This window comes from Pleurodeles waltl, chromosome 12 (assembly GCF_031143425.1).
Source record: "Pleurodeles waltl isolate 20211129_DDA chromosome 12, aPleWal1.hap1.20221129, whole genome shotgun sequence".
Taxonomy (NCBI): domain Eukaryota; kingdom Metazoa; phylum Chordata; class Amphibia; order Caudata; family Salamandridae; genus Pleurodeles; species Pleurodeles waltl.
Window position 1 is genome coordinate 213,252,573 of NC_090451.1, and position 26,897 is coordinate 213,279,469.

The 26,897-nt window shown below is 42.9% G+C and overlaps 1 protein-coding gene across 2 annotated transcripts in view; it reads right to left on the reverse strand.

Annotated features, from left to right (window-relative positions):
- Positions 1-6,049: 6,049 nt before the first annotated feature.
- Positions 6,050-26,897, reverse strand: part of CHMP1A (charged multivesicular body protein 1A) — a 69,596-nt gene continuing 48,748 nt past the window's right edge. For both annotated transcript variants that reach the window (XM_069216623.1, XM_069216624.1), the window contains exon 7: positions 6,050-8,010. In XM_069216623.1, coding sequence (XP_069072724.1) covers positions 7,989-8,010 — 22 coding nt within the window. In that variant the 3' untranslated portion in view covers positions 6,050-7,988. The remainder of the gene's footprint in view (positions 8,011-26,897) is intronic.

Below are 26,897 nucleotides of genomic sequence, written 5' to 3' on the forward strand. Positions count from 1 at the left end.
TGGATTATACATGCCTTGTTTGCTCTCTTCCTGTGGATTGGATTTCTGACTGTTTTCTTCTTGCTTGATAATGGTCATTATGTTCCTGAACTCTCTGCTGTTGAACAGGTAGATGAGGTATTGAAGCCTCATTTGTCTTCCCACAAAGTCTGAAGAGACCTGTCCCTTGTGAACATTTCAGTAGTTCCTGTTCCATATAATATTTTTGTTCCTACAGAGACTATTCAAATTCCATATGTTTTTAAAGTTGCAATGGACGATGTGATCACACCAAGTGTTGTTTCTGATTATTGGGATGTTGATACAGTTTCTTCAATGCTTTCTGAGCTTGATTATTATAGTGTGTTTGAAAGTGAGGTTATGTACATGAATTCAGTCAATTATGGTGAAATGCTTTTTTACCATCACTATGCACACCATTACTTACATAGAACCAGCACTCAAAATACAATTTTCAATTGCACACAATGGGATCATTGTCTGATTCCACCAGGAAGTTCCCAAACTTATTTAGACAAATTCACATATTTTTCTGTCTGAGCATACTTCAGATCCTGTATCTTATTTTAAATTACCAACACCAAAAGCAAGGAAAACATGCTGACCACTACTAAACGAATTTACTCAAATTCATTTGTTTCCTTACTAGCCATTAAAGGCTATGAATATTAGAAACAACTGATTTAAAATCAGTCTGGGGAACAAAAGATTGGCAAGTGCAGGGCATGGATGCTTTATTTAAAGCGTGTATAATTCTATTACAGATGATTTTTCTGGATGACAGATCAGCAGACAACTTGTCTAGGCGTAGCAAAAAATAAAAGAACTGATTGTGCCCAGTATCCCTTCAGTTGCACAATTTGAAAACTTGCAAATGTTGGTAAATTACACCTAAGATCAGCCCAATTGTATGCTTCAGAATGGTACATTTAATTCAACACTTTCAGGTCCCAACGGGTGGTTATAGTAACCAGTGGACACAAATGGCTGTCATGCACATTTTATATGCTCCTCGCAGTGTTTGTAAACAAGCAGACTTAACCCTTGTTATATCCAGACCCAGCCCACAGAGGTAGTCACAACTTACAACGTAAGTTATATCATCAATGGTTACAACATTCCACTTTCTCAGTTGTAAGGGGAACACCTCTATCTCCTCTCTGATGACATGGATTTACAGGATTTCTTGTTAGTTGAGTTGTAGATCACCAAGCTCCAAAAGATTCTTGTACGCCACTTACAATTAAATTTGGAAGCTTTCTCAAATGAAAGCTGCTGCTCGTTTAAAGCAAATCGATCAAGCTAATTTGGGGAATGCACTGTCTGTTGCTGATGACAGGATGAATATACTGTCCACTCATATTTACACAGTAAACATTGTGTCTTCTGCAATTGACATCATGCAAAATTATGTCTTTTTCTTTTTTTTACAACAGAGACAGAGTCAGCTTAGATCTATATTACAGTTGAGTTGGACATTGCAGGTTCTTAAATCAAACCCCGTGCCATGAAAGCATGTGAACTCAAAAGACTTGTTTTTGGCTTCTAATTTAAAACACAAACTACAGATAATGGCAAAGAAGGACTCAACATACACAATGCTTAACATAGAAAAGTTGTCTTTCACAGTGGCTGAAACACCACCAGCAGTATGGCTAATACATGGAGTTATCCCTCAACCAACTTCCACTTTTCAGTGTACATCATGTTTGAAACATTTTAGGGTAGGCAGATTTGAAGCTTTAGGGGAGAGGTTTATAGATGAGGTGTGGGAATTACCTTTCATTTACAAAAGTATGATCGGGAAAAAACGGAGTCTTTCTTAGTGGAAGTGATTGTGAAACTTCTGTAAGCCACTCAATGTAAACAGGTGACATTGAACGGAGCATGTAATGCGTCCGTGTAAAATCTGGTACGTTACTTGAAGGCAGTTCCTGCCTCCTTGATTCACCCAGTGTTTCACTTACTTTCAAACAGAAGTTACTTGATGCTGAATGATCAAGGCTGTTGTGGTATGAGAGAAGGCTTCCTCTATGTGGTTTCTGTTTCTCAAATAGTGACCTGCTGTGGGAATTTTATTCCCCCCCCCCATGCATAAGATGAGGATAGTGAGACTGTGGCCTTCTAATCCTACCTCTAATGTTAACTTCGACAAGCTACGCAGACTAAAAGCACTATTGTTTCAGAAACACGTGGCGCTTATATCTGCCCATGAACCTTTTGCATTGCAAGGTCATTCTCTGAGATGCATTCATTTTTAAAAAACCACTTAACAAGACACTTTGGTGAACTTGTGCGTTGTATTTTTAATGCTTCCAACACCACGGGTATTGTGCACTTTAAGGCGATTGGGTCTGGTTTTGTCAGCACCTTCCAGACTGTGTTTGTAGTGGTTCCATTCTTTATACACTCCTTGTTTTCATGTGCATTTGGAGGCATACCACTTGTGCTATTCTCAATTGTTAGTATCGTGTTGTGTCGTAAACACACAATACAGTTCTTTGGCATACCTTTGTTGGATGAACTAAATGACAACTTGTCTTTGTCTTTCTGGCCAGTATGCTTCTATTGTGTGCAGCCTGTGTTCCACTGTCTTTGGTGCCCTTTTGCGTGCACATTGGATGTGTCTTGTAAAGCAATTGGTACTATCTACGTACGTGAATCTGCTAATGATCCCACTGAGGGCTCATTTACAGAGTTGTCTTATGAGACTACGACTGCTTCAGGAAGCCTTTTATAAGCCATCATTCATATAAATGGTTGCTGCGGCTCCAGGATTCCCTCCTTCTGGCTCACCTACTGCTGGTATTGCACAGGATGCTACTTCCTCGGTTGAGGCTCTTGTTCCTTTGACTTAATCACTGAGGGTCTAGTAGTTCTGTTGTCTGCAGATTACTCCTGGATTCCATTGCCACGGATGATATGGATGACATCATGGCCGCCTTCAATAACTTTAGAAATTCTGAACTTGTTTTCAAGGAATTTGTTTTGTTTTTATTGGCTCAATTTTTATGGCTTGTTTGTTCTGCTTATTGATCTGAACATGTTAATGCTTTTAGTACTTTGTATAGTTTTTTTTAGAATCTGTCTTTTTCACTGGCAAGGGGAGTGTGTTGTGGGGACCTTTTGGACGCAAGTTGGTTCCTCCTGTTTTAGCTTCATTTTATATTTCATATGTTATTCATTTTAGTTGCACTGCTTGTAGCAATGGCATTTTACACGCATTTCTCACATAATATTCTTCTAGGCGTAAGTGGTACGAGTTGCATGTTTAGTTAGCCTTTCCACACCACGTAATCAGTACTTTCTGTTCAAAGCTAGGTACACTGTACACAATATCTGACAGCTTCTAATATCTAGATACAGCAGTGCTTCCAAAATGTATAGTTTATTATCTAAACAGTGCACTGCCCCGGAAGGGGCCGAGGGCTTTACAGCCGCAAATATCCTGGGATTAATGCTGTGTTGGACATGCAGCACTGCTGGCTCTAATCTACCAGCTTCCCAAGAGGATCGTCCTCTATATCACAAGCAGACTTCTGACACTGTCTTTAAGTATGGGGGTTTGGGCTAATCCCTTAGACTGGGCCAGGTAGAAGGGTACACCCGCCATGCTCTCAGCTTAGTCTTCGGTTTATGCAGGACCCTCCTCCCCTCTATATCCCAATCTACCCCGCTCCAATATAGCCCCCTCCAATCTACACGCCCTAATCTACTTCACTCCAATCTACCACACTTCACCCTACCCCAATCTACCCCGCTCCATTCTGGTCTACCACTCAAATCTAGCACCCCCTCTCCATCCCCCCCCAGCCTAATGTAACCAATACCATCCCACTCCAATCTACCCTACCCCACTCCACCCCAAACTACCCTACTCCAGTCTACCCTATCCAATCTGCCCCACTCCAATCTACCTCACCCTAAACCAATCTACCCCACACCACTCTGTCTTCACTCCACTTCAATCTACCCCCTCCACTTCAGTCTAACCCCTTCAATCTAACCCCTCCATTCCACTTCAATCTAACCACTCCAATCTACCCAGTCGAATCGAATCCAATCTAACCCCTCCACTCTACCCCACTTCACTCTACTCCACTCCAATCTACTCCTCTCCACTCCACTCCAATCTACCCCAGGCCACTCCACCCCGATCTACCCCACTCAACCTCAATACTCCCCTCTCTATCCCATTCTACCCGCTCCAATCTACCCCACTCTTATCCACCCCAATCTACTTCAGTCCAATCAACCCCAATCTACCCCACTCCACAACTCTACCCCAGTCTATCCCACTCTATCCCAATTCACTCGACCCCACTCTATCCAAATTCTATCTACCCCACTCCAATCTACCACGCTAATCTACCTGACTCCCCAACTCCAATCTACCCCCAATCCACCCACTCCATTCTATACTACTCTACCCCACACCAACCTACTCCACTTTAGCCCGATCAACCCATTCCACTCTCACCAATCAACCTCACTCCAGTCTACCCCATCCCACTCCACACCACACCACTAATGTTTAGCCATGCTGAGCAGCGGCCACACTGGTGTACAACATGGCTAAAACAGATTGTCAAAGCCAGTAGCTCTCTCATAGGCAAGAGCTATTGGCTTTGCCAATGCTTGCTATAACTTGGTAGTGGTGGCAAACCATGGAACCCAGCAAAGAGCAAACCCCAATATTAGCCCAGTGAAAACTACCTCTGCATAAGCTAGCGTAGCTAAATGTGGTTCATGCTGTCTGAAAAAGGGAATTTCTATATCGATAATCATGTGACCATATCTGCAACTGATATCTGTGATATATTTGCTTTTTTGTGCCATGTTGACTAGATCATAAGGCTATTACAGAGAAATAATGGACTTGTGTTGCTTCAGCAAAATGGCCAATCCGTGTTAAGTCTGAAAAGACACACATTTAAAGAGAAGGTTACACAAAAATCACTGGGAGAGAAGCTGTGGTTATAGCTGTCAACCCATGATGCGCAGTACCATATTTCATTTTAAGGTCCAGAGACTAATGCAGTTTAACACTCTGTTTCTTGTTTCTATGGTCACACCACAGTCTGTGTGTTGTAACCGACAAGGAAGGAGTATTTGTATCCATACTTCTGACGTGTCTGGTAAAAAGCATAAAGTGCATTGGGGAAGCGTGATCTTCTGTGTGGTTGCCATTTAGTGATTGTGTGTTATGGTGAACGTCTGTAATAGACAGAGGTACTGTAAAATTCAAACGTTTGACTCAAAATAGATTAGCTGAGGTATTGAAATAAATCAATGATGATGATAAAATAAATGGGGATTGTTTTGCTGCCAGGAGTGAAAAACATATAGCTAGGGAGTCATGTCACTCAAGACAGAGGTCAAGAAAGAGCAGAGAAAAGTCCAGTGTAAACTAGTGTTGTAGGTGACTGGCAATATGGGTGCCATACCGAGTGCTTGTTAACGTCAGAACTGGCAATATCTGGCATGAGTGGTAATAGTGGAAACATAGCTTCCTTAAGCAGCTGCCATTACTTTGTGTATACAAGTTCATATAAAGGTATGCAAGATGACAACAAATCCTATTAGAACTACTTGTTAGGTAATGGAAAAAACATAGGCAAATTTACCCTACTAAAATTTTACAGTGGATTAAGTGGGCACACCTCCCTGACCCCTACAAGGTAAGAGCTTAATATGTAGCTTGATAATCTAATGCCCATTAGGAATGACTCTTGTATGTGGCATCCACGACTCCACCTTTCTTGTTGGGAGGGGACCCAGGCAATTTAAATCATTTATCTCATCCCATTTGTTACAATTTAGATCCAACTACCATCAAGGAGGGTGGTCCCAAACTTTAGAATCACCATTTTTTGTGTTTATGTTTAGCTCGTTCACCCGAACCTAACAACACTAGAAGTGTTTACTTGTGGTTTTGCTTAGACATCCTTACACCTTCCAGTTCATCCCATAACCTCCACAACACCATTCCAGCAGTAATCAACATTTAAAGTTTAAAAAAACACTACATAAAATGCTAAACACGGTATTGGCTATATAAAGTTTATTTTACAATATGATAAAGCTGTTCACCATCCACACACATAGCCCAAGTAAGCCTTGCGCTAGGCAGGAGTAAACCTGAAGGGCTTCCGCCATTGAGGAAACCATATCTTATGAATCAAAATACGCTCTGGTGCCTAAACTTGGGAATCACAAGTTCAAAATGGGACAAAGGCTTAAATGTTTGATTGCACCAAAAAACGTTATGCACATGTTAAGATACTTGGCGTCCACACAGAATGGGAGGGCCGAATGGCTCTATACATCACCTTCAACCATATCTTCGGTCTTATTTCTCAATCCAGGTCCAGAAGGCCAGGCATTAAGGTCAAATCTCCGAGCCGTCAACAAAGATTGGTTCCAGGGTTTAGTACATCATGATAAATCTCCCCAATGATTGACAAACCATTGATTAAAGTAACAACATCAATCATAACACATTGTGAACAAAACCAAAGGTCACTGTAGATGCAGAATGCAACCTATAATGCAAACATGCAGCAGCATGGCCTAGTGTTTCTTAATCATTTGAAGGTAAAAAAATATGATCTAACACAATAAAGTAAAACAATATTTTTAAAAGGCACCTGTGTTTTATCAATTGATCAGGTCTGAGATTGAATAGTTATAGGATGTGAGGCCAAAAACAATAACAGGCACATCTGAGGGGCCTGGGAGGTGTTCTGGGGCAAAGAGTATGAGACCAGAGGTACCTACAACCACAATGAAAATAGAAGAAAAAATATGTACAGTTACAACACAGCTCTAAGGCTGCCCAGAAGCATAGGTGTTCAGCTGAGTTACTGTTTGATAATGGTCTTCTCCAGGGACATCGTCTAGGCACTGGATACAGGCCACAGTTCTTAAACTCATCATGGTTAATATTTTGGACATTAGCAGGTGTGACATCATGCCGGTTTGTAATTAGGTGCTCTGGCTCACTAAAAAGGGCAATGACGGTTATTCCCTGCTAGTTCATGTAACATGAATGCCTATATAAAACAAATACAGTACCCAAACCTTAGAGCGACATCACTGCTTCAGTCCAACTGGGGTTTGCAAGAAATCAACTCATCCCGCCCAACTGATGGAATGACAGGCAGGAAAATACTCTAATTCTTAGCAGAGATTCACATTGGTGTCATAAAGAGTCAGAGAAGGCAATGACACCCTGATCTTCATGGCACATTTAGGAATGCAGTTTTTGTAGAAAGTATCCAGTACAATCCAGCAGTTACTACAGACATGCCTTTGGAGAATGCATCAAAACCGGTGCTCTGTCTTTTTATGTATGCTAACTGCACAGCCTCAAGTTGCAAGCAAAGAAGGCACTGCTTCACGTACACTGAAGTGCATGGAGACTGGGAGAACATAAGAGAGTCAACAAGCCTTACTTATAATGCACAGTAAAGAATGGCTTCCAAGAGACACAGAACATGAATGATAAAAAGATAATTCAAAATGACCATCACTATATGCCCCAGCCAATAAATCATTTGTGTGTACACACACACACACACACACACACACACACACACACACACACACACACACACACGCGCGCGCGCGCGCCATGGAAGCAAGTCACTCATGTTTCCTTTAAAACGACACCACCCTTAGTTAAGACCTCCCACACATCCCAAAACATCCACTGAAATTCCCCCTTACCCTCCCACCAACATCTGTCAATGACGTCATTCACTTGTCTGGAAAGAATCAAAAGGAAGAGATAAAACAGAAAGGTTCCCTTTTCAGTGTCCGCTCCAGACATTTCCAAAACACAATGTTGAGATAGGCCAGGGTCAGGAGAGAAGAATCCATGTGTCTTCCTTTCTCTTCAGAAAGTTGCAGTGAGACTGTGGCATTTCGCATCAATCTAGAAATCAGCCAGTGCAGAAGAACCATTCTTCGGAGTGCATGTGCCGCTAATTCCGTAAAGCTGCAAGCCTAAAAATAGACAAACAAATGAACACACAAATATGTAAGCCAATAACCTTGCAAGATGTTTGAAGGGCTACAAAATAAGAAGTTACTAATCTACAGTCGTGATACTTCTGGTGGATACATAGCCTTGCTGTAAATTACTTACTTTATGAATTATCCTTCCAGGCTTCAGATTGGAAGCTTTCCCCCTTCAGTATCTTAGCACTTTCAGGTGACACCATGCAACTTCAGAAACAACTCTCTCACTGGGGTATATAAGGTATGAATCTGTGAGCTTTCATCAGTTCCCGATACTTTTCAACACCCAATAGAGGCATGCTGAGAAGGACCGAGAGAGGAAACTGAGTGACCAATACAGCATTTAGCAAGTTTGCATACATCATTAGTATCAGCATTAACTCATAGGGAAGGCGGTGATGAGTCTGTGGGAAGATTATGTATCCAACAGAAATACTGTTAAGAAAGGTAGATAACTTTTTTTCCGAGGGATCCGTCTTCTTGCAGATTCCTCATCTTATGAGTGAGTCCTGAAGCAATACTTCCCAGGGAGGTTGGATTTGGTAGTTCCGGTTAACCAAGAAAGTCAAACAGCCTTCTCAGGTAAAGTACCTGTCACTGCATGCCTGAGCTGTTAGGAAGCAGTGGCTGGCAAAAATACAACAAGTTGACCATGTAGCCGTGCAGCAGATCTTTGCAAATGGGGTGCCTCTGGACAGGGCCATGAGGGTAGAATTGGCTCTTGTGGAATGGCATGAATGTCCTCTAGAAGATCTTTTCCTGGCTAACGCATAGCAGACCTTAACACAGTGGATGACCCCAGGCAAAATTATGTGTTCAAAGCCTTGCGATTCTTACCCCAGCGAAGAACATGAAGAGTTTATTATCCTGCCTTTCCTGACAAGTGAGATCAATGTGGTAAAACATCACACAACTGGGATCCAGTCTATGCAGTCGCTGTGAAGGAGAGAAGATAGATAGTAGGGTAACAGACTGGGCCAAATGAAATACAGTAACCTCCTTGGACAAGTTTGTTAGGCAGGTACAAAAAAACAACGTATCTGGATAGAAACTAATGATGGTCAAACTGAGAGGGCCCAAAGATCTCTGACCCCAAGTAGAGACCCTCTTCAAAACTGTCTTTAGCATAAGAAGTCGAACCAGGAAACTGTACATTGGCTCAAACGGAGATGACAACAAGAAGGTCAATTGGACATTCAAATTCCACTGAGGGATAAGAAATTCAGTTGGAGCATATGAAAAGGCAGACAGGGTCACCAAATAGCCCTTCGCTGCAGCCACTGCCAGATTGCTGTGCAAGATGTCAGAAGGCGATATTTGAAGGGGTTGAGCCCTTCCAATTCACAACACTCCAAAACCCAATGACCTCTACAGATGGATTTGGCATTGGTCTTCCTGGCCACAAAGCGGATCTCTGCAACTTCACTGCGAAAGCAAAAGGTGTCCAGCTAGTATTGCTGAATCACCATGTGTGAAGTCACAGTATTTAGGGCTTGCGGGGGGGGGGGGGTGCGGGGGAAATCGGACCATCTTGCTGCAAGTGAAGGATTAAACAGAAAAGTTTACCAGATCCTCAGTGCCCAATTTGGAGTAATCATCATCATCTATGCTCTAGCCCCTACTGCACATTCTGCAGCACTTAAGACAAAAGTAAAATTTGTGGAAAGGCGTCGTCCTGGATCCATTTTAGTTGCTTGGGAATAAGAGTTTAGCTTAGCTTCAGCTTTCATGCCTGTGCCCTTTTACCTAGGTTAATATGCTCGATTTGATTATTAATTTATATTCATTTTAGCAGTACTTGCAGTTCTTGCATTTTATAAGAAATCTTTTTATTTTATAATCAGTGGCCATTCCATGAAAGCGCCATTATCACTAATGTACGTACTGGATTGTCATCATGTCCCTTTGCTTCATGTTAGACAAGAACAGAATGTGAACATGTCAGGCATTTTGTTATGATATTGCCAGTGCAAGTTTGTGCACACAATCAAATGCTTAGGTGCTTACCCACGTCAGGATATCTGCACGGGCAATAACATGGGCCTTATAAAAACACTCTGTGAAACCAAGGTCATTAGAGGGGGTTCCACCCAGGAGATTCCATTCATACTGCAAGTCACTTTTCAGCAGACCTCAGCCTTTGTGTCTCTCTAGCACCTGATTTGGAGGCTGGAGACCAACCTTGTTCTAAGGTAACAGGGGTTGGGATGCTTCTCATGGGCATGGCTTTCGCAGATTAGGTTTATCATACCTTGCTTTCTTTAGGGTAGGCAATACGCTTTAGGGAGGAATTTGTATATTCATGTTTATTGCAAAATGTTGGAATTGTTCATCTTCACATTGCTTATTCTCCCAATCCTCACTCTGTCTATTGTCAGTATAATCATTGCAGCTCATGTATTTTATTGTAGATTGCAGTCATTTCAATAAATGTATTGAAAACTGTTCTGCATATTCTTTCTTTCCTGGGTGTGTAAGAGACTCATTACTAACGAGAGAAAAGGGTATGACTTGTCGCACTGCGATTTCCTTGAGAGGAATTCGGAATCCATGCGCTAGGCTACCAAAAATCACCTTTACTATTTGTGTTTTGGTGAGGTGCTGCTAGAAAGTCAGAAGGGTTGGGCTGACAGCTACCAACTGGTGTAGGAGTGACTCTGTTGCCTACAATCAGAAGTGCTGTTGCCCCTAATCCCGCAGTCTTATAGAGATACAAGGGTCTTTACGATAGTGTACTGGATGCCCCAAGACCAGTTGAACCAGAAGGCATCCCACAATGGACCAATCAAAGGGAAGTGTCAGGTGTAGAACTCAGGGCTCTTCCTGTTCTGGACCAAGGTGAAGAGAACTACAAATACAAGCCCTGAAGGACTTGTTGCGAGGACAGGAGGTGGGTGCGCACTACAGACTCCCAGCAGGAGGCCGCTTTCTGTTTTCTCCTGCAACTGGAGGTGCATAAAAGAATTGTAGCCGCCCTGGCGTGCACCCAGGCCAAGACGGGCCCGTCTTACCCGGTTATAGACCATCAGAGGCCAGGTTGGGCTTACTCTCTTGGTAGTAAGCTTTTTGTGCCTTCTACATCTGATCTGTCTTTGTTCCGTCTATGCTATTGTATTGCTGGGAAAATCCTGGGCAAAAGGAAGGCACAGGTGATGGGTGCTATGGAACCTCGTCAGCAGCAGCACTCGCTCCAATGCGCTACTATCAATGACATTTTAGTGAGGGTGGTAGATTTAGTATCAAATGAAAAAACTCACTGAGAGACGGTTGTCATTAACAACGGATGATTTAGTACCATCACATGTCTCTGCTACCACCACTCCGCCCCGATGTGGATAATGTCCCCATACGTTCGACATACATGAGGGTGTCTGATCTGCCTAGTACTGGGGCGTTAGGTGCTCATGTTATAGACTCTGTGGGCACTGGTGAGCAAATGGAGTGTACAGAGCGGTTGGACAATTCTGTTATTCTTCAGGCCTCCCAGAGTGTGGGACCTTCAACCAAATGGAGGAAAAAAAATACCCCCAAAAAAAAATCAGTCGGCCCAAAACAAGCAGCTTTCTGATACACCTTGATCCCATGAAAGGGAACATGTTACATCGATGGAGGGTGACTTCTGGAATGCCATAAAGTCTTTCTTAAGAAATCTTCTGGATTCTAAATTATGCCCAGCCTATGAAAGCCTCTCCTCTATTGAATCCAAACTGTCCCAAATTACTAAATTGGTTGAAGGGAGTGCTGGCAAAAATGTCACTAGCCAGATTAAGGATTCCATTTCACAGCAGTCATCCCAGCCTATCACACCCACAGTAGCGCAACTAAATTATGATGGTGACGCTGCTCAGTCTTGTGGTTTGCAGATGATGACACAAGAGGGAGGAGGGACCAGCTTTTTAGACGGGACCGATAATCTTGAAAAGGCCAATAGTTCAGCTCCTTCCACTCAGGATGTAAGGCCCCCAACTATATTGCGCGCTTCAGTTAGCCAGGGTGGGGGAGGGAGCGGCCCGCTGAGTTTGGCATCTTTACCTGTCATAAACCTGCCTCCTGCCTCATGCCATTATGTTTTAATTCTATCTGATGTCCCATGGCTCCCTTTAGACCTATTTGAATCACAAAGGTCCCTTAGGAACAAGGTGATATTTTGGCTGTATAGCTCCGTTAACTGCCAGTGGGACTTGAGCTCAGAAATTGTTTGTCCGGAGGGTGGAAGTATTGGGCCTCTGGAGGAAAATTATGCTGGTGATACTGTGGTTGTGAGTGTTCACAACCCAGTTGTGGCAGGTGATATTTTGGCGCAAGCAAACTAGGGCAACATGAAGCCTAGTCTTTTAAAATTCGGCCCTTAGAATATTTTTATAGGCACCTGAAATGGACATCCCTGAGGGACACAGGTTTGGCTCCCTTAAGTGGAGATCGGCAAAGGGCCCCTAATCACTTATTTTGCTAATAGCACTAATTCCCCACTAATCCTTAGCAACAGATTTAGGCCGTTATCTGGCATTGAGGACAAAGACTGACTTTTTGAAGGCAACCCTATACAGTCGCTGAATTCATCTAGTACAGGAGACTGCGAGTGGGCCGTTCTCGCTAATTTCTGGCAGATCTGCGATTCTCCAGTGGAGGATGAATTCGCTGAGCATCATCAGATCAACAAGGTCCAATATACTCTGTTGCAAAAGGACGCACCTCACAACTATGACAACGCACCCATGGTGATTGGTGGGGACATCTCTGTGGTGTAAGGGCCAGTCATCGCCATCTGCCTTATCGCCTTAAAGGCTGGTTCTAAGTTTTTGTTATGGAACGTGGCTGGAGTTTCTATTAAATTAAGTAATGCTGAGTGGCATGATCTTATTCGGATATATGGCATGGTCTGTTTACAGGAGACCTGGTCTCGTGGTACAATATTTCTTGATGGTTTTCTTATTGTCCTTAGTCTAGCTGTGCCATCTAGCAGGGGTCATCATAAAGGAGGCTTATTGACTCTGATCTCAGCTACCTCAGGCTGGACAGTTGTTAAAAATGTTTTAATTGTTCGGGCTAACTCAGGGAGACAGCAGTCATGATTAACTTTTATCATCTGAATATAATGCCTACAAAGACAGACAGTTGCCTCCCTTGATTGTGCATTGGATGAAATATTGTGTGATTTTAATTCAGACTATGTTTTAATTGTAAATTGTGTCCGACTTCTAAAAAAGTTATATGCGGGCAGATTTGTGGGGACATGGAGGATCTTGGTTACTTTGAACATTTATCTTGTGGGGATCATTTGAATGTTATTTTGAAAAGGTGGACAATGTTCATTACAATTGATTTAGCAGGCCCAAAGATCTAATTGATTTCACTGCTGTGCCATTATCCAATAGACAAAGAGTTTATGATTTTGACATTCTATCCAATTGTTCGAGTGATCATTACCCTTTGTCACTTTTTCTTGCTATAGGTGATGTGGTCAGCAAGCTGCTTTTAGGGCCCTCCCTCTTCTCACCCATCGAAATGAGGGGATTTTGCGTAAATGGACATTGCTGGACCCTCAGGAAGCATTGAGAAATCTTTTGCAGTGGAACAGGGTGGGATTTATGATTTGCCTAGACTGCGGCTAATCGTAACCTGGTTCTGCAGGCCTATGAAGGAATTTGCCATAATGTCTTGGCTCTAATAACAAATGGGACCCAAAGCCTCAAAGATGGCTTGACTCAAGCTGCTCAAAAGCTCACAGGGATCTTATTTCTGCTTTGAAAGAAGTACCCAGAAACAGGGACTTTGTGAGAGCCCATAGGAAAAAATATATATAGGCAATTGCCGAGAGGAAGAAGGTGATTAGAAGAGAAGCCTGGGAAAAGCTGCATGTCGCAACACAAAGGAATGATACCCGGCTTTTCTGGGGAGTGGTGAATGCCCCTTATTTTTCAGATACCCATGTCACCCCCATTGATGTGGTCATTTCCCCCTGAGCACTTGAGTAGAGCATTTCTAAAGCTTTTTGGGAGTGAAATGGGTGAGGTTAGATCCTTAGACCACTTGGACCTTTTATAGTCTCAGACCAAGTTGGCAAGCCTCTCGTTAGATGAGGTTTTTGCTGCCCTGGACCAGTGTGCAAGAAATAAGTCCCCTGGGCCTGATGGTGTGCCCATCAATTTATTTCTTGACCATCCCAACCTTTGGATGCCCATATTGGCGAATGTATTGAGGTCTGCTGTTGCGAATGGCCCTCCCAAGTCTTGGTCCAGTGCAATAATTGGGCCCATATATGAAAAAGGTGAAAAGGCAGACCCACGTTATCACCCTATTTCACTCATTGATTCCACAAGTCAAATTCTGGGCAGAGATCTGCTGGGTCGGCTAGAATCCTGGGTGATGGTTCAGGGCTGTTTTTCTGAAATCCAATATGGCTTCAGAAAGGGCCTGGGCGCAGTGGAGCAGTGCTTCATTCTCCATCTACTTATCAGTAATATACTTTGGTCACGAAAGGTTGATTGCATCTTGCATTTATGGACTTGACCTCTGCTTTTGATTGGGTAAATAGGCACAAGCTTTGGAACAAGATGCTAGATATGGGCATTGATGGATCACTAGTGTTTTTCCTTGCTAAGTTACACAAGGATGTTACGGGCCATATTATATATGGTGCTGATGGTAACCATACAGACTCCATTAAGATCTCTCGGGTGTGAGGAAGGAATGTGTGCTGCCCCCATTTTTATATTTTGCCTTTACATTAATGATTTAGATAAATGCCTGAAAGATGTAGAAACAGATTCTTCCAGGGTGGGTGCCAAAAACTACTGGCTCTTCTTTTGAAAAATTAACACAGGTCAATACAGTCACTTATTTAGGCCTTCCTTTTGATAGCAAAAGTAATTGGTCTCATCTTATTAATATTAGGTGCCTCCGTTTTGTACTAACTAACTATGGAGGCCCTTTTTACGCTTTCTAAGAAGTTAGGATCTAGGCCGCTGGATACCATGCTTGCTATTTATGAGGCAGGGTGACGCTCAACAGTCACCTATGGGAGTGGCGTTTGAGGCTAAAGGGATGCCTCAAAGTTACAGAAGTTGAGAAAAAATGTTTTTTTGAGGAGGCTCCTGTCAGTCCCAAATAGTCTTCCAGCATTTCTGTGTCAGACAGAGCTATGCGATCGTATTGGGCTGGCCCCCGTCATGTTGTGGCACTCAATACGGATTAAAGATGACACTTTTCTTAATCTGGAGATAGTGCAAGATTGTCTTCTTCTGGAGCACGCCCAAAGGATCCCATGGTTTAGGTATGTGAGGGAACTCTTGGCAACCCTAGGCAAAGCAGATTGTTTTGACTCACCCTTAAATTTGGTATTGGTTCCTAGGTGTCAGTTGAAGAAAGAACTACTGAAACTGTTTGCTGGGCAGAGAGTATCCACTATGAGGGGCGAGAAGTATTTTCCACTGGGTGCTACAGAGGCTATTGAGTCCTACCTGTTATTTCCTGTGGAAGTCCATCAAAGGTATTACCTCGTTCGGTTTACAGGTCTGGCATTGCACACTTTCTAGTAGCCTATCCGAGTAATGTGTATACGGAGTTCGCCCTTTAACCTTTTCCCTGTGATTCTATTTCGTTTCAGTCTATGTCACACTTAACCTTTTTTTAGCACTTTATATACCGCACCCAGGACAAAGTTTTTAATAATACTGCTAAAAAACCTGAATATTAGAAGATGCAGGCCAGCCCTGTTTAATCTTCAGCTTTTACAATTGGAATATATGTTTGAGTGTTTAAAACTTCATCTCTGATGCGGTGAAACTCAGAGGCTTTGTGGGGAAGTGATAGTTGTAGGATTGCTTGTTTACATTTGAAATGTCCTGGTGGTTTAAATGTTTTATAGATTTTAACATTTTTAATGCCGTTTTGTCTTTTATGGTATTCTTTTTATACCGAATAACGAATTTTGACTGACTGACTGAAATACAAACCGCCATCTAGAGAAGAACACTTCTGTTAGTTTGCAGTCCTTCAATGAAATACATGAGGTCCACTCCCCCCCCCCCCCCCCCTCGCACACAGAGCATGCTATGGGAAGATTCCTGGTCGCACCACCCACTTGGTTATTTAGTTTGAAGTGCTCTATGGAAGGGTCAACTTTCACTCTGAGCAGTCTAACACGATCGAACAGCACATGCTTGAGTGTAGCTTGAACATATTCAGTAAGCTAGTAGAAGGCATCCAAGTCAGCTGAAGCAGTGTGACAGAAATATCCATGGACCAAGCAATCGCGTCTCACGGAGTCCAGACTACACTTCAAGATGTTTGGATACACCCAATCTGCCATTGACCAGGTATGTAAACAGTTGCTTTTTCATGTGGCCTGGCAAACTGCTTACAGTACGTTTTGTCAATTCACACAAAACATGCATTTATCAGCTCAGGAGGCAGGTGGTATTAGCAATGTGGTGAGCCAAGCCTCCAGAAGCAAACACTTTCCAGCCCACAGACCCAGGTTTTATTTACTATCTATCAGCAGGTGATGGGGAAGCCATTTGGTTTTGCTCCTAGGACGACATTGGGACAAGCAGACTTCCCAGTGGCAGGTGAGAGGACATAAAGGAGGGGTCACCAGGAGCAAGCCTACATCATCTGTCTATGTGCCAGTGGATTGCTGAGCCCGAAAATGGGTTTCTCTCATGCAGGCATGAGAGTCCAAGAGGGCCGCATTCAGTAGAAGCAAGGGCCAACTGAGGAGTAGGGCTGCAGAACCTCAGTCAAAACGTTTGACTACGGCTCTGCAGGGGCAAGGTCAATCTAAGCTTCTAGTTACTTTTTGAACAGCAGTCATAAATATGGAGAACTCCTCTGAAGCAGGGCTAAGGGGAAAGAAATGTCACCTTTTGGTGAAGTGCCTTGGCCACTCACATTTTGTCAGTCCAGATAGGAGTCAGCATCAGTATTGAAGGAGGTAATCAGACTCCAAATAATCATTATCTGCATGACAATAATCTTTATCTGGTGTTGTGAAGGCCTAGGAGTTAGAAGGGAATGTCTCCTACATCGAGGAAAACCTGAGGCCTAAGAATGCTCTGCCAACTTTGTTAAATTTCAACTTAATTTCCTCTCTCGCCACATAAATAATCACCTCTGGCTCAAGGGCTTAGAGAGAAACTTCATAGTCTTCCCATGGGTGTCACCTGTGTTGGTGCTGAAGAGAGTTCTGACCGAGTTGAGGAAAGCACCTTAGCAGAAACTGGGATCCATCTTTACAACCATTCCCTGTTAAGGCGCCTAGTTGACACCTTTGCCTTAATATGCACTAAAAGTCAAGGCCACAATCCTAATTAAGTGCCCATGCATGTAAAAGAGGAGAAAGACCTTGTGGAGAAAGTGTCTAAGATAAAGTGTACCACATAGTTCCTGCCAATGCTCAAGTCCATGCTTAAGTTTACTACAGACGACTTCAAAGACCTTGCTAAAACAAGAATGGTCAACACATGGGTCGAGAAGACGTCCAAGCCTGCACCACAAGACCTATTATTTATCCACGGGCATTTACCATCAGACTGTCTTGTTGTTCCCGCATCAAAAATGAGAGTACTTATCCAGGGACAGGGGATACTACACTTCCTGACAAAGAGAGTAAGATTGGTGCTGTGTGGGACAACTATAAAATGGAACATGGCCACCTCTATGGTATTGGTTACCAGGTAGACCAATATAACTGAGTGGAAATGGAGGAGCTTCTCAAGCACCTCCCAGAGGCACAAAGAGTAATGTACCAAAGGGGGAAGTAATCGCCAATGTAAGCCTCAGACATACCTTCAGTGCAGCTGACACTGCATCTAGATAACTCAAATCCAGCATTCTCTGTTAAGGTTTCATGCTAAGCTTAAGGTATCATGTTTCTACCCAGAAGTACAGGAACACCTTGTCTTTCATTGGAATTGTCAACCTTTATTTGGTCCTCAGGTGGATGAAATGCTCCACCAAAAAATAATTTTTTAAATGATAAACATAGCACAAGGCAAGCACAGCAAGTATTTCAGTGAGTGTTCTCTACCATTGCCCACGCCTTCAATATCGGATTCCATTCCTCTGAATCTTCCACCCGCCACCACAGCATCAGCAAAGATCACAGCAGGTTGCTGATGGACAATGTGTCCTCAAAGGAGCAAGAGATGTTGAGCAGCACATCAAAAGGGGCTAGGGGTCTACTCTCTGTGCTTAGTAATACCTAAGAAGGATGGAACAATGCAGGCAACTCTCAATTTTGCCTCCTAACATTCCCACCAACATGAATATAATTAAGTAGGGAAGACTTGAGAGACAACTGCCGTTTTTTGTCTCTGAAAAGATCAGTTTCCTTTTAAGGCATAATAATTCTACAAGGCGTGCCACACTTATTTGTGAGTAACACAGCCGATCCATTTCTTACATGTGCCTTACTTTTGTGCAAAGATCACATAGGTGGCTCCTTGTGGGCCTTAGCCAAAAACAATTTGGCCTCACAATCCCCGATGGCTTTCGGGTGCATGGATGTACAAGAATTACAGACTGTGGTATTGTGCTGAGAAAAACATAACCATGCATTCCTGTTGCCTTAATACCAATGCTCCTTTACATCTGTGTTCCCTAACGTGCACTGATACATTGCATAACTGAGTTTTAGTGTAATTCTTATATTAATCTCAAGTTCTTATTAGCCTTTATATACATGTGAAGTTTCATGATTCTGTAAGGCCAGGAAGCCATTTATGTAGGGTTGTACATTTACACATTTCCTGCATCTTGTAGTAATGCGTGGCCTCACTTTCCAAGTTGGCAAACATAAGCCTGATTTTAGGAAAATAGAGAATTCAGCTGTACGTTCATGTATCTTTATTTTCATTTCAAGGACTTCTCACATTTTCTCTATGAGAAGATCTTTCCTCCTGCTCATGAGGTTGTTGCATTGAAGTTAACAGTTTCCAGTCATGTGTTTATGCTCAATACATTTGTATTGAGAGAAAACAGTATTAGGAACCTTCAAAATTGCATACATTTTTAGTAATACGTGCTCTAACTGGCTTTTTAAGCGAGAGCTCTGGCAATTTTATCTGCTGTGCCTTTGCTATAATTGCACTGAAAGCATAGTAGACTTTTACGCTTTTAAATGTGTTGTTTTATTTTAACAGTGCTTTGATCTCAGACTTCATATGCAAATGCCCGCGGTCCCGGAAGGGATATCTTCCTACATAATAGGTAGATTCTAAAGCAGGAGGAGGTTTTGAGCGTATCTAGCTATTCAAGAAATTGAGAAAAATACATTATTAAGCATTGAATCAAAATGTGAATCGTTTACATACAGGTTGATGTCAGATGACATTCAAGAGGCCTCAGGGCAGGCAGGGGATACTGGACTGTGGGGGGTGAGAATTTTTACCACTGCTCTCTCGGGGCTATCCCTAGCTGACTCTGCAATCTGGGCCAAGTACAACCCTATCCACACTTGAATCTCAACAGTAGTGTAGGTGAGCTGCAGGCTATGGCTCTCCCGCTGATGCAGACTTCAGAGAGGCAAGTAGAAGGCTCCAGACAGTACATGGCAATCATCTCAAGGGCTGCACGACAGCCAGCCATGCAGAGCATCGCTCAAGTGGGGGGGGAAGGGGTCGAGGCAACTACTTCTATTCTTTACAAGTCACCCCAAGGGAACATCTCAGATCATTTACTCTTTAGGATTGGTCCTCCCCCCAACGGCAGTGCCTTTAGTAACATAGTCCACACACAGGGCACACAGACCACACCAGCGGCTAATCCCAGCTTCAGTCGAGCCAACTACACAGGCACCCCACTCCAGAGGCCTGGCGGCAACAACCAGGATTTTTGACAAAGGTCATAATCCCTGACCCGGCACCCGGATTCCTTCAGTGCTCTTGCTTAGCAAGTCTTAGTCAGAAGGACCCTATGCCAGGATCAATTACAGCAGTCCCTCCCACAATCCACTCTTCCTGCAGGGTTGTTGCTTCCTTCCCCGCACTCACAGTCAGTAATTCCTGCTTCAGATAGTACTCTATGCGACGTTTCCTCACCTCTGCAGTCCCTTCCACAATAGGCTCTTCCTGCAGGGTTGTTGCTTCCTTTCCTCACTCACAGGCAGTCAGTAATTCCTCCTTCAGATTGGACCCCATGAGATGTTCTCTCACCTCGGGGGAGTTGGCTATCAGTAGAAAGCAACCCTTGACAGCTTAGTAGCCACCCCCCCGAGTATCCATTCCTTGGTAAAAGAGGCCACAATATTAAGTCTCAAACATGTATCTTTATAAGGATTTCATAAACTGCAGATGTGTATCACATGTGTGCTTCTTTGGAACTGGTTTGGGTTGGTTCCCCTTTCATGTGTCCAAGCCAAGCCACCGTCCAGGCCTGGCCTGTGCATGCAAGGAAGCTCTACCAAGCATGTCAGCCTCCAAGTGGAGTGCCCCCCACAGAATTACAAAGAAGTGATAAGAGGCTGCACCCAGCTATTTCAGATCCCTCCTTAGAGAGATCAGCAAGACAGACAAGAATTTGTGCCCCCTCAAGTGACTCCTTTCCCTAACAACAGATAAATGCACACCTCACCCAGTGCCCCACTGCCATCTACCTGATATCAGCTGCAGTCAGAGGCAATTACATCTTCATGTAACAAGAAGGGCCCTGACCCTTCCAAGGAAAGCCTGTCTCTTTTTTCCTCATCTTGTTCTAGTCTAGATCAAGTGCTCTCCTCTCCCATCTAAAAAAATACTAGCAATACATATATGCTTGCTGGAGAAATAATCCTCTCTTCCTTCTCGGACTCTGTTCCAGGATGTGAGCTTCCGAAATGGAACATGCAAGTCTCTATCAGCCATGCAGGGCCTATTACAACGCATGGGATGTCGCATTCTGGGTCATTGTGAGCAGCAGAAGTTTTTTGGTGAATAGGCCGGTAGCGTACATTCATATTTCACATGGTAAAAAGGCCTGTCACTACAACACACTAACATGATATACTGCCACCACTGTGCTTCATGCATGAAACCTGCAACAGGGATGGTAGTCCAGTCATTATGAGAGTGAACTTTGTGTGCCCTTCCTAGTTCAGGCTATGTCATTGGCATCAGACTGGGCCCTAGGTCGATGCACACACACATTAGCATGTGGCATGATCAAAATAAATAAAAAATAAAAAGGTTATAGGTAATCCATTCAGGCACACCTGACAGGCTAGATTACTCTATATTATACTGGTGGCATTTTCAACTCAGGATTTGGTAATCCTAAAAATCTGTCACAGCTCAGGCACTCATTGCCTTACTACGAGTGTGGCGGTCTATAGACCGCCACACACGTGGTGGCAATCTGGACCGCCGCCAATGCAGTGGTCTGGACCACCACAGTACAACCCTGGAGGTCGGACCGCCAGGGAACCGCCAGCTCCGCCAGGATCTTGGATCCCAGCAGTCTGGCAGTGGCAGAGATCCTAATCTGCCAGGGCAGCACTGCCATTAAACAGCTGGCAGTTAACAGGTGCAGAGGGCCACAGGGGGTCCCCTGCACTGCCCATGCACTTGGCATGGGCAGTGCAGGGCCCCCTCTGACCAGCACCATCGCAATGTTCACTGTTTGATTTGCAGGCAGTGAACATTGCAGGGCTGCTGGTGCACCCAGCAGACGACAGCATTGCCGCCTTACTTGATTAGGAGCCGGAGACAATGCTGTAGCCTGTTTCCCGATAGGCCACGTTTCCACCCGCTGACATAGCAGGAAACCCATAATAGCTCTGGAGGGGAGGTCACCGCGTAGGCAGCGGCCACCCTATCGGGAGGATTGAGTTTTCCGTCCACCAAACTCACAATCGAGACATCACTGCCCAATGTAGGACAATCTTGTTCCAAACCAAGAAAAGCTCAGATGAGATGACAGCAGTAGCACAGTAAGAACACAGATGTAGTGGTTTTCAGAGCATGCATGCTGAATCTTGTGTCCAGTGAGTAGTGCTAAATGAAAGCATTTATACTCAGAAAACCCACAAAGCCGCAGAAACACACAAAAGCAGTGTAATGGACTGGTTTGAATACCTTCGGGAAATGAGGATTCCCGGAAGTAGCAGCGTTTAAATAAAAATATCCGAGACTTCACCGTTAGGACGATACCTCACTTGTACTTTTAAACCAGTATGCAGTGATTTAAAGAAATTACACATAGGTGGATTGACTCTAATATGTTCCAGAATATGCCAACTTTAGTTCTGATCATCTTAACAAATGCGGATGTAACATCCATTAAAGTTAAATGTATGGAACTGCCCAGAGCTTGGAAATATTTCCAAGCTACTGCAGGCAATTATGCTTGTATGTAATTATAAGCAATGTTCAACAGTGCCCATTCCTGGACGGAACTCATATTGGCAGATAATAATAATGTAATTGAAAGCAGCCTGTTCCTGAATTCTAGCCATTAGAATGCAGAATAGGAATCTTAAACAGTTGAATCAATAAGCAATACTGGATGCTAACATTCTAAATAACTCTGATAAACCTGCTTTAAAAACAGGAAAAAATAATAGAGGTCGATCAAGATGCAAGGATGCAAGTAAAAGATACAGAATTGAAAACACTAGTTAAAAACGGAGCTCACACTTCAATATACAATTTGAAGAGATCTTAGGGAATTCCACCTGGACCAAGGGCGGATGTTCAGGGCCAAGAGGACTTTGGGGACTGAAACTCAAGCTCAGTGGTAAGTTACATGGTCTTGGATATACTGTTGGCAGATCAGAACGATCATGGCAAAAAACATTTAAAATACTCTAGCCATGTCTGTATTGATGTGTACTGCTAATCTTGGGTTCCAACGAGACTCCAGTAAAACAATGATCATTAATTACTCCCCAAAAAGCTGGTGTGTCCCCAGTGCTAAAGGCCTCATAATTCCTCCCATACTTCTAATGCATGCTTACTAACATGAATCAATGTACAGTACTCAATTTCGTACACTTGAGCAAGCAGCTGGTTTCTGGCAACTTGAATTAGAACAGGTCTCAACTTACGATTTGCCATGCTACAGCTGCTATGAAATCATCTAGATATGTGGGAGGCGCGATTTGCTAGGCCAAGGACCACATAGCATTTTATTAAAGGCACAGGCCACGGTATCATAAACCATCATGTCTCAGCAGTTAGAAGAATCTGACAAATAGTTCATGACATCCTTGTAAACCAGACTAAACACTTTATGCAAGACTACCGACTACCGCATGCTTGGTAGATCTCCAACACAATTGCCTACCATTATAAATCATCTCTATATGTAGTCTTAACAGTACAACTCTTCTGGGCAGGAGTCACAATTATGTTAATAATCAGTGTATTATGAGACCTATATGAACTCTGCCTCACTTCAAAATTACGAATGTATTTGATAAGTTTATCCAAAGCAAAAATGTAATTGATGGTGTTAGTATAGCCTCCTGCTGAAAAAGCTGGTGAATAACTGTCAGGGAAAAATGTTGCCAACATTGCCAGATTCCCTCTTAAAAGGTGCTCAAGTATCATTAAGTGCTGACTAGCCATATTATTTACCACAGTCGTAGAGCCAAGAGGGTCTATCTTAAGTAAGTCAGGAGTGATGCTCAATGGACAGTCTAGTATTAAAATACCCCACTAACAAAACGTGTGGAACATTTCCCTCCAGATTGCTGCTAATTGCACAGCCCTATACCAATCCAATTTGACTATATGAGATGAACTAGAAGGAATTAGAATTATTGCTATAATTATTAGCTAAAAATATGGTGCACATTTTTCGGAGGGATAATTAAATCAGCTACATGTAAGATGCATCAGGAGTGCTTTTATGGAACAGTTAATGTCAATGACAAACCATATAAGTAACCCTCCCTTGGTTCTTCCCGAAGGGGATGGAGCGCTAGGAGTAACAAATGAGGTCCCTGGTCTAAATGAAGGGCCTATGCTGCCAAGGTTCTTGTAATACAATAACACGAAGCTGTTTAATGAAAGTGACCAAATTACTTTCAAGAGCTTTAAAGCAAAGCCCCGATATATTCCAGGACAGCAATTATATTCCTGTTCCTATCTTAGGAACAACAGATTGTGTGCCTGACTAAATAAATTTGATTCTTTAATCGAGACTGTCATCAATATCACTGACACAGATGGGCAATCATTATCTTCTAGGCAAACCAAAGGGAAAAACCTGTTAGCTAGAAGGCAGCATAAATTGTTGGTCCGATGATCAAAGTTTTCATAACCAAGTGAGCAGGTTGTCTGGCATTGTGTTGAAAGTAAGAATTCAATGTCTGTAGAAACAAACTAAAGGTACTAGCTGTACAGAGTTGTTGGCGTCTGTTTTACAATCAAAGCAACAACAAAAAAGATGCACATTCGAAAGGGAGGACACCAGTGTCACCAGCACCTTGCTTCACAGAATTCGCCACATTTCTAACCATTCTCACCTCACCCTGGGAACCCTGATTAACTATAAAACTGTTGTGGCAAGATTTAAACAAAATCGTACAGCCTTGTTAGGTTGGCGAGTTGGAAGAGGTTCTCCTTGTGGTGCATTTGTGAGGTAGTGGGGGAACATTCTTTAACACCAACAGCAGCCTGTGTCGGGAACTGTAAAATGTTTGGATTACCATTGGACACATAGTTGGATACATTCTGCTTCACCTGACTGTGACTTGATACAGGGGATTGAGTATTAGTTACAGCATTCTCCTTCTGAAGTAAAGCATTGCCTGTGAAGCATAGTCCCCTGCAGTAGCTAAAGTAATATTAGTTTGGAAGTGACTAAAAGAGCTATAGATCTGGGAAGCTTGTTCACAAGTGGCTACAGTTGGTTTCTGAAAAGAATTAGAAGGTAAACACTGTTCAATACACTTCAGTATCTGAGTTTGTTCAAAGTGAGCTAGAGTAAAGATTTGGAGAAAACCTACAGACTACAGATTGCGTACTTTTATCCCTTTCTTTTGGTTAGTCATGGTTACAATTATTTATTACATCACTGAAGTCCTCAGCAGATCAATTTATTTTATTTACTTTTAATTCAAGCTAGTTTTTGTAACACAAACTAGACTTGGTGTCAGAATGCTTTACATAGATTAGACGTTAGAGACATAACACATACACTAAAGAAAAGCCAGAACAGAACCCCACAAGTCATTTACTGGGCACAACAGAAGGGGATATATACATCCCAGTGCAGTGTCTTGATGTTAATTATAAAGGTATTTCTGGATCTTGATTTTAAGTTCTTTTTGAAGATCTCAAACTAGGGATTGATCCGAATCTCCACGGGGATTGTGTTCCATAGCGGAACAGAATGGGTAGCCAAGAGCAGACCTGGCAAAAATGCTCAAACCAACCCTGCCCTCTTCCGTCACGTGCTCACCCTCCATCCAATCTCTTGCTCGCTCCTTCTCTCCTCTTTGTATCTTTCTCTCCACCTTCCTTCCTCTCTTTTTCAATCGCTCTTAAAGCCTTGGTGCCTTCTGCAATTAACCTTGCGGAGCTGGGGAAAGTGACAGTGGCGCCATCAACCTCCCAGGACTTTTAAAACCAGCCTCCAATGGCTCCAGTCCACTGGGAAAATACCCAAAGGAAATACGACCAGGCCAGACTGACCCTAGTTCCATATTCGGGGTGCACTTACAAAGAAAGTTAATTTAATTGTTTTTTTTGTTTCTTAAAACCCACCGTAGCATTGTTAGTGCAATCAGAACCCTTATCTATCATAATAGCATTGCCTTTAGCAGGAATAGAGGCCACTGGAGCTTGGTGGAGCATTCGATCTGCAAAGCATGGAAACAAAAAGCAGTAAGTGCAATTTCCTTATTCAGTACACCTACCAACTTTTCAGGAAATATATCTATGCTCGAAGAAGAATAGTGATTTTTCCCCACCCACTGTAGAGGGCAAAGGAGCAATGGATTTTCACTTTCCCATGGCATTTGCGAAGAAGTATGTAAATTGAGGAGACCGAAGGCTAAATAAAGAGAATGGGCTCAGCCAAACCCCTTCCGGCCTCCAAAGGCAGCGGATGGCTTGTGCTAGGCCAGGGCTTTGACTTCGTATGTCCTGTGCCACACAGGAGAACACTACCTCATAAAAAGGAGCCCGGTCAAGTGGGCAGAGTTCAAGGTAGCTGGGGATATTGGGAATAGTAACTCCTCTCAGCAGCATCTTTTTTGCCATTTAAATTGAGTAGAATCACTTCAGGTCTCCACCTCAGGATCATGTATGGACAGCTAACAACAACAGTTTTAAGAGATGTCAAATCAACATACGTATTCTTGAGACAACACACTCTTTTTAACACTTCATGTCACTTGGTGGGAAACAAAGAACAACCTCAGTACATTGCCACAAAAACTCATACAATGTTCGATGTTACAGATAAGTCTGCCCTAATAACTCAGCCCCAACAAAGCCCACCAACAATGAATAAATGAGCAGGCGCCTCCCTCATCCAAAAAGGTGTTTAACATCATTCAAGGTGATCAGAGTGCCTTTTTTAATGTTGTACCCTGGCAAGAAGCCTGTTTGGAAATTTGTAAGCAGCATTTACTTAGCAATAAAGCTACTCAATTCAGTATTACACATCTCTCCAAAACTTTCCCTAGTCAGAGGAGTTTTGATACTGGCCAATAGTTGGAAAGTAGGTTCACACAAAATTGTTGCATTTGTTTCAGAAAAGAAGTGCAATGACTAACTTTTGAATTTTTCTAGAAAAATTCCTTGAGACAGAAATACATTCAATAGTGTACAGTTATCATTCAAAGATGCAGAAGTTGTATTTTACACGGTAAGCAATGTTCTAGTAATTTTTTGGTGTTCGTTTTTTTTTAATAAGGGCAGAGATAGCACCTATCCTGATGG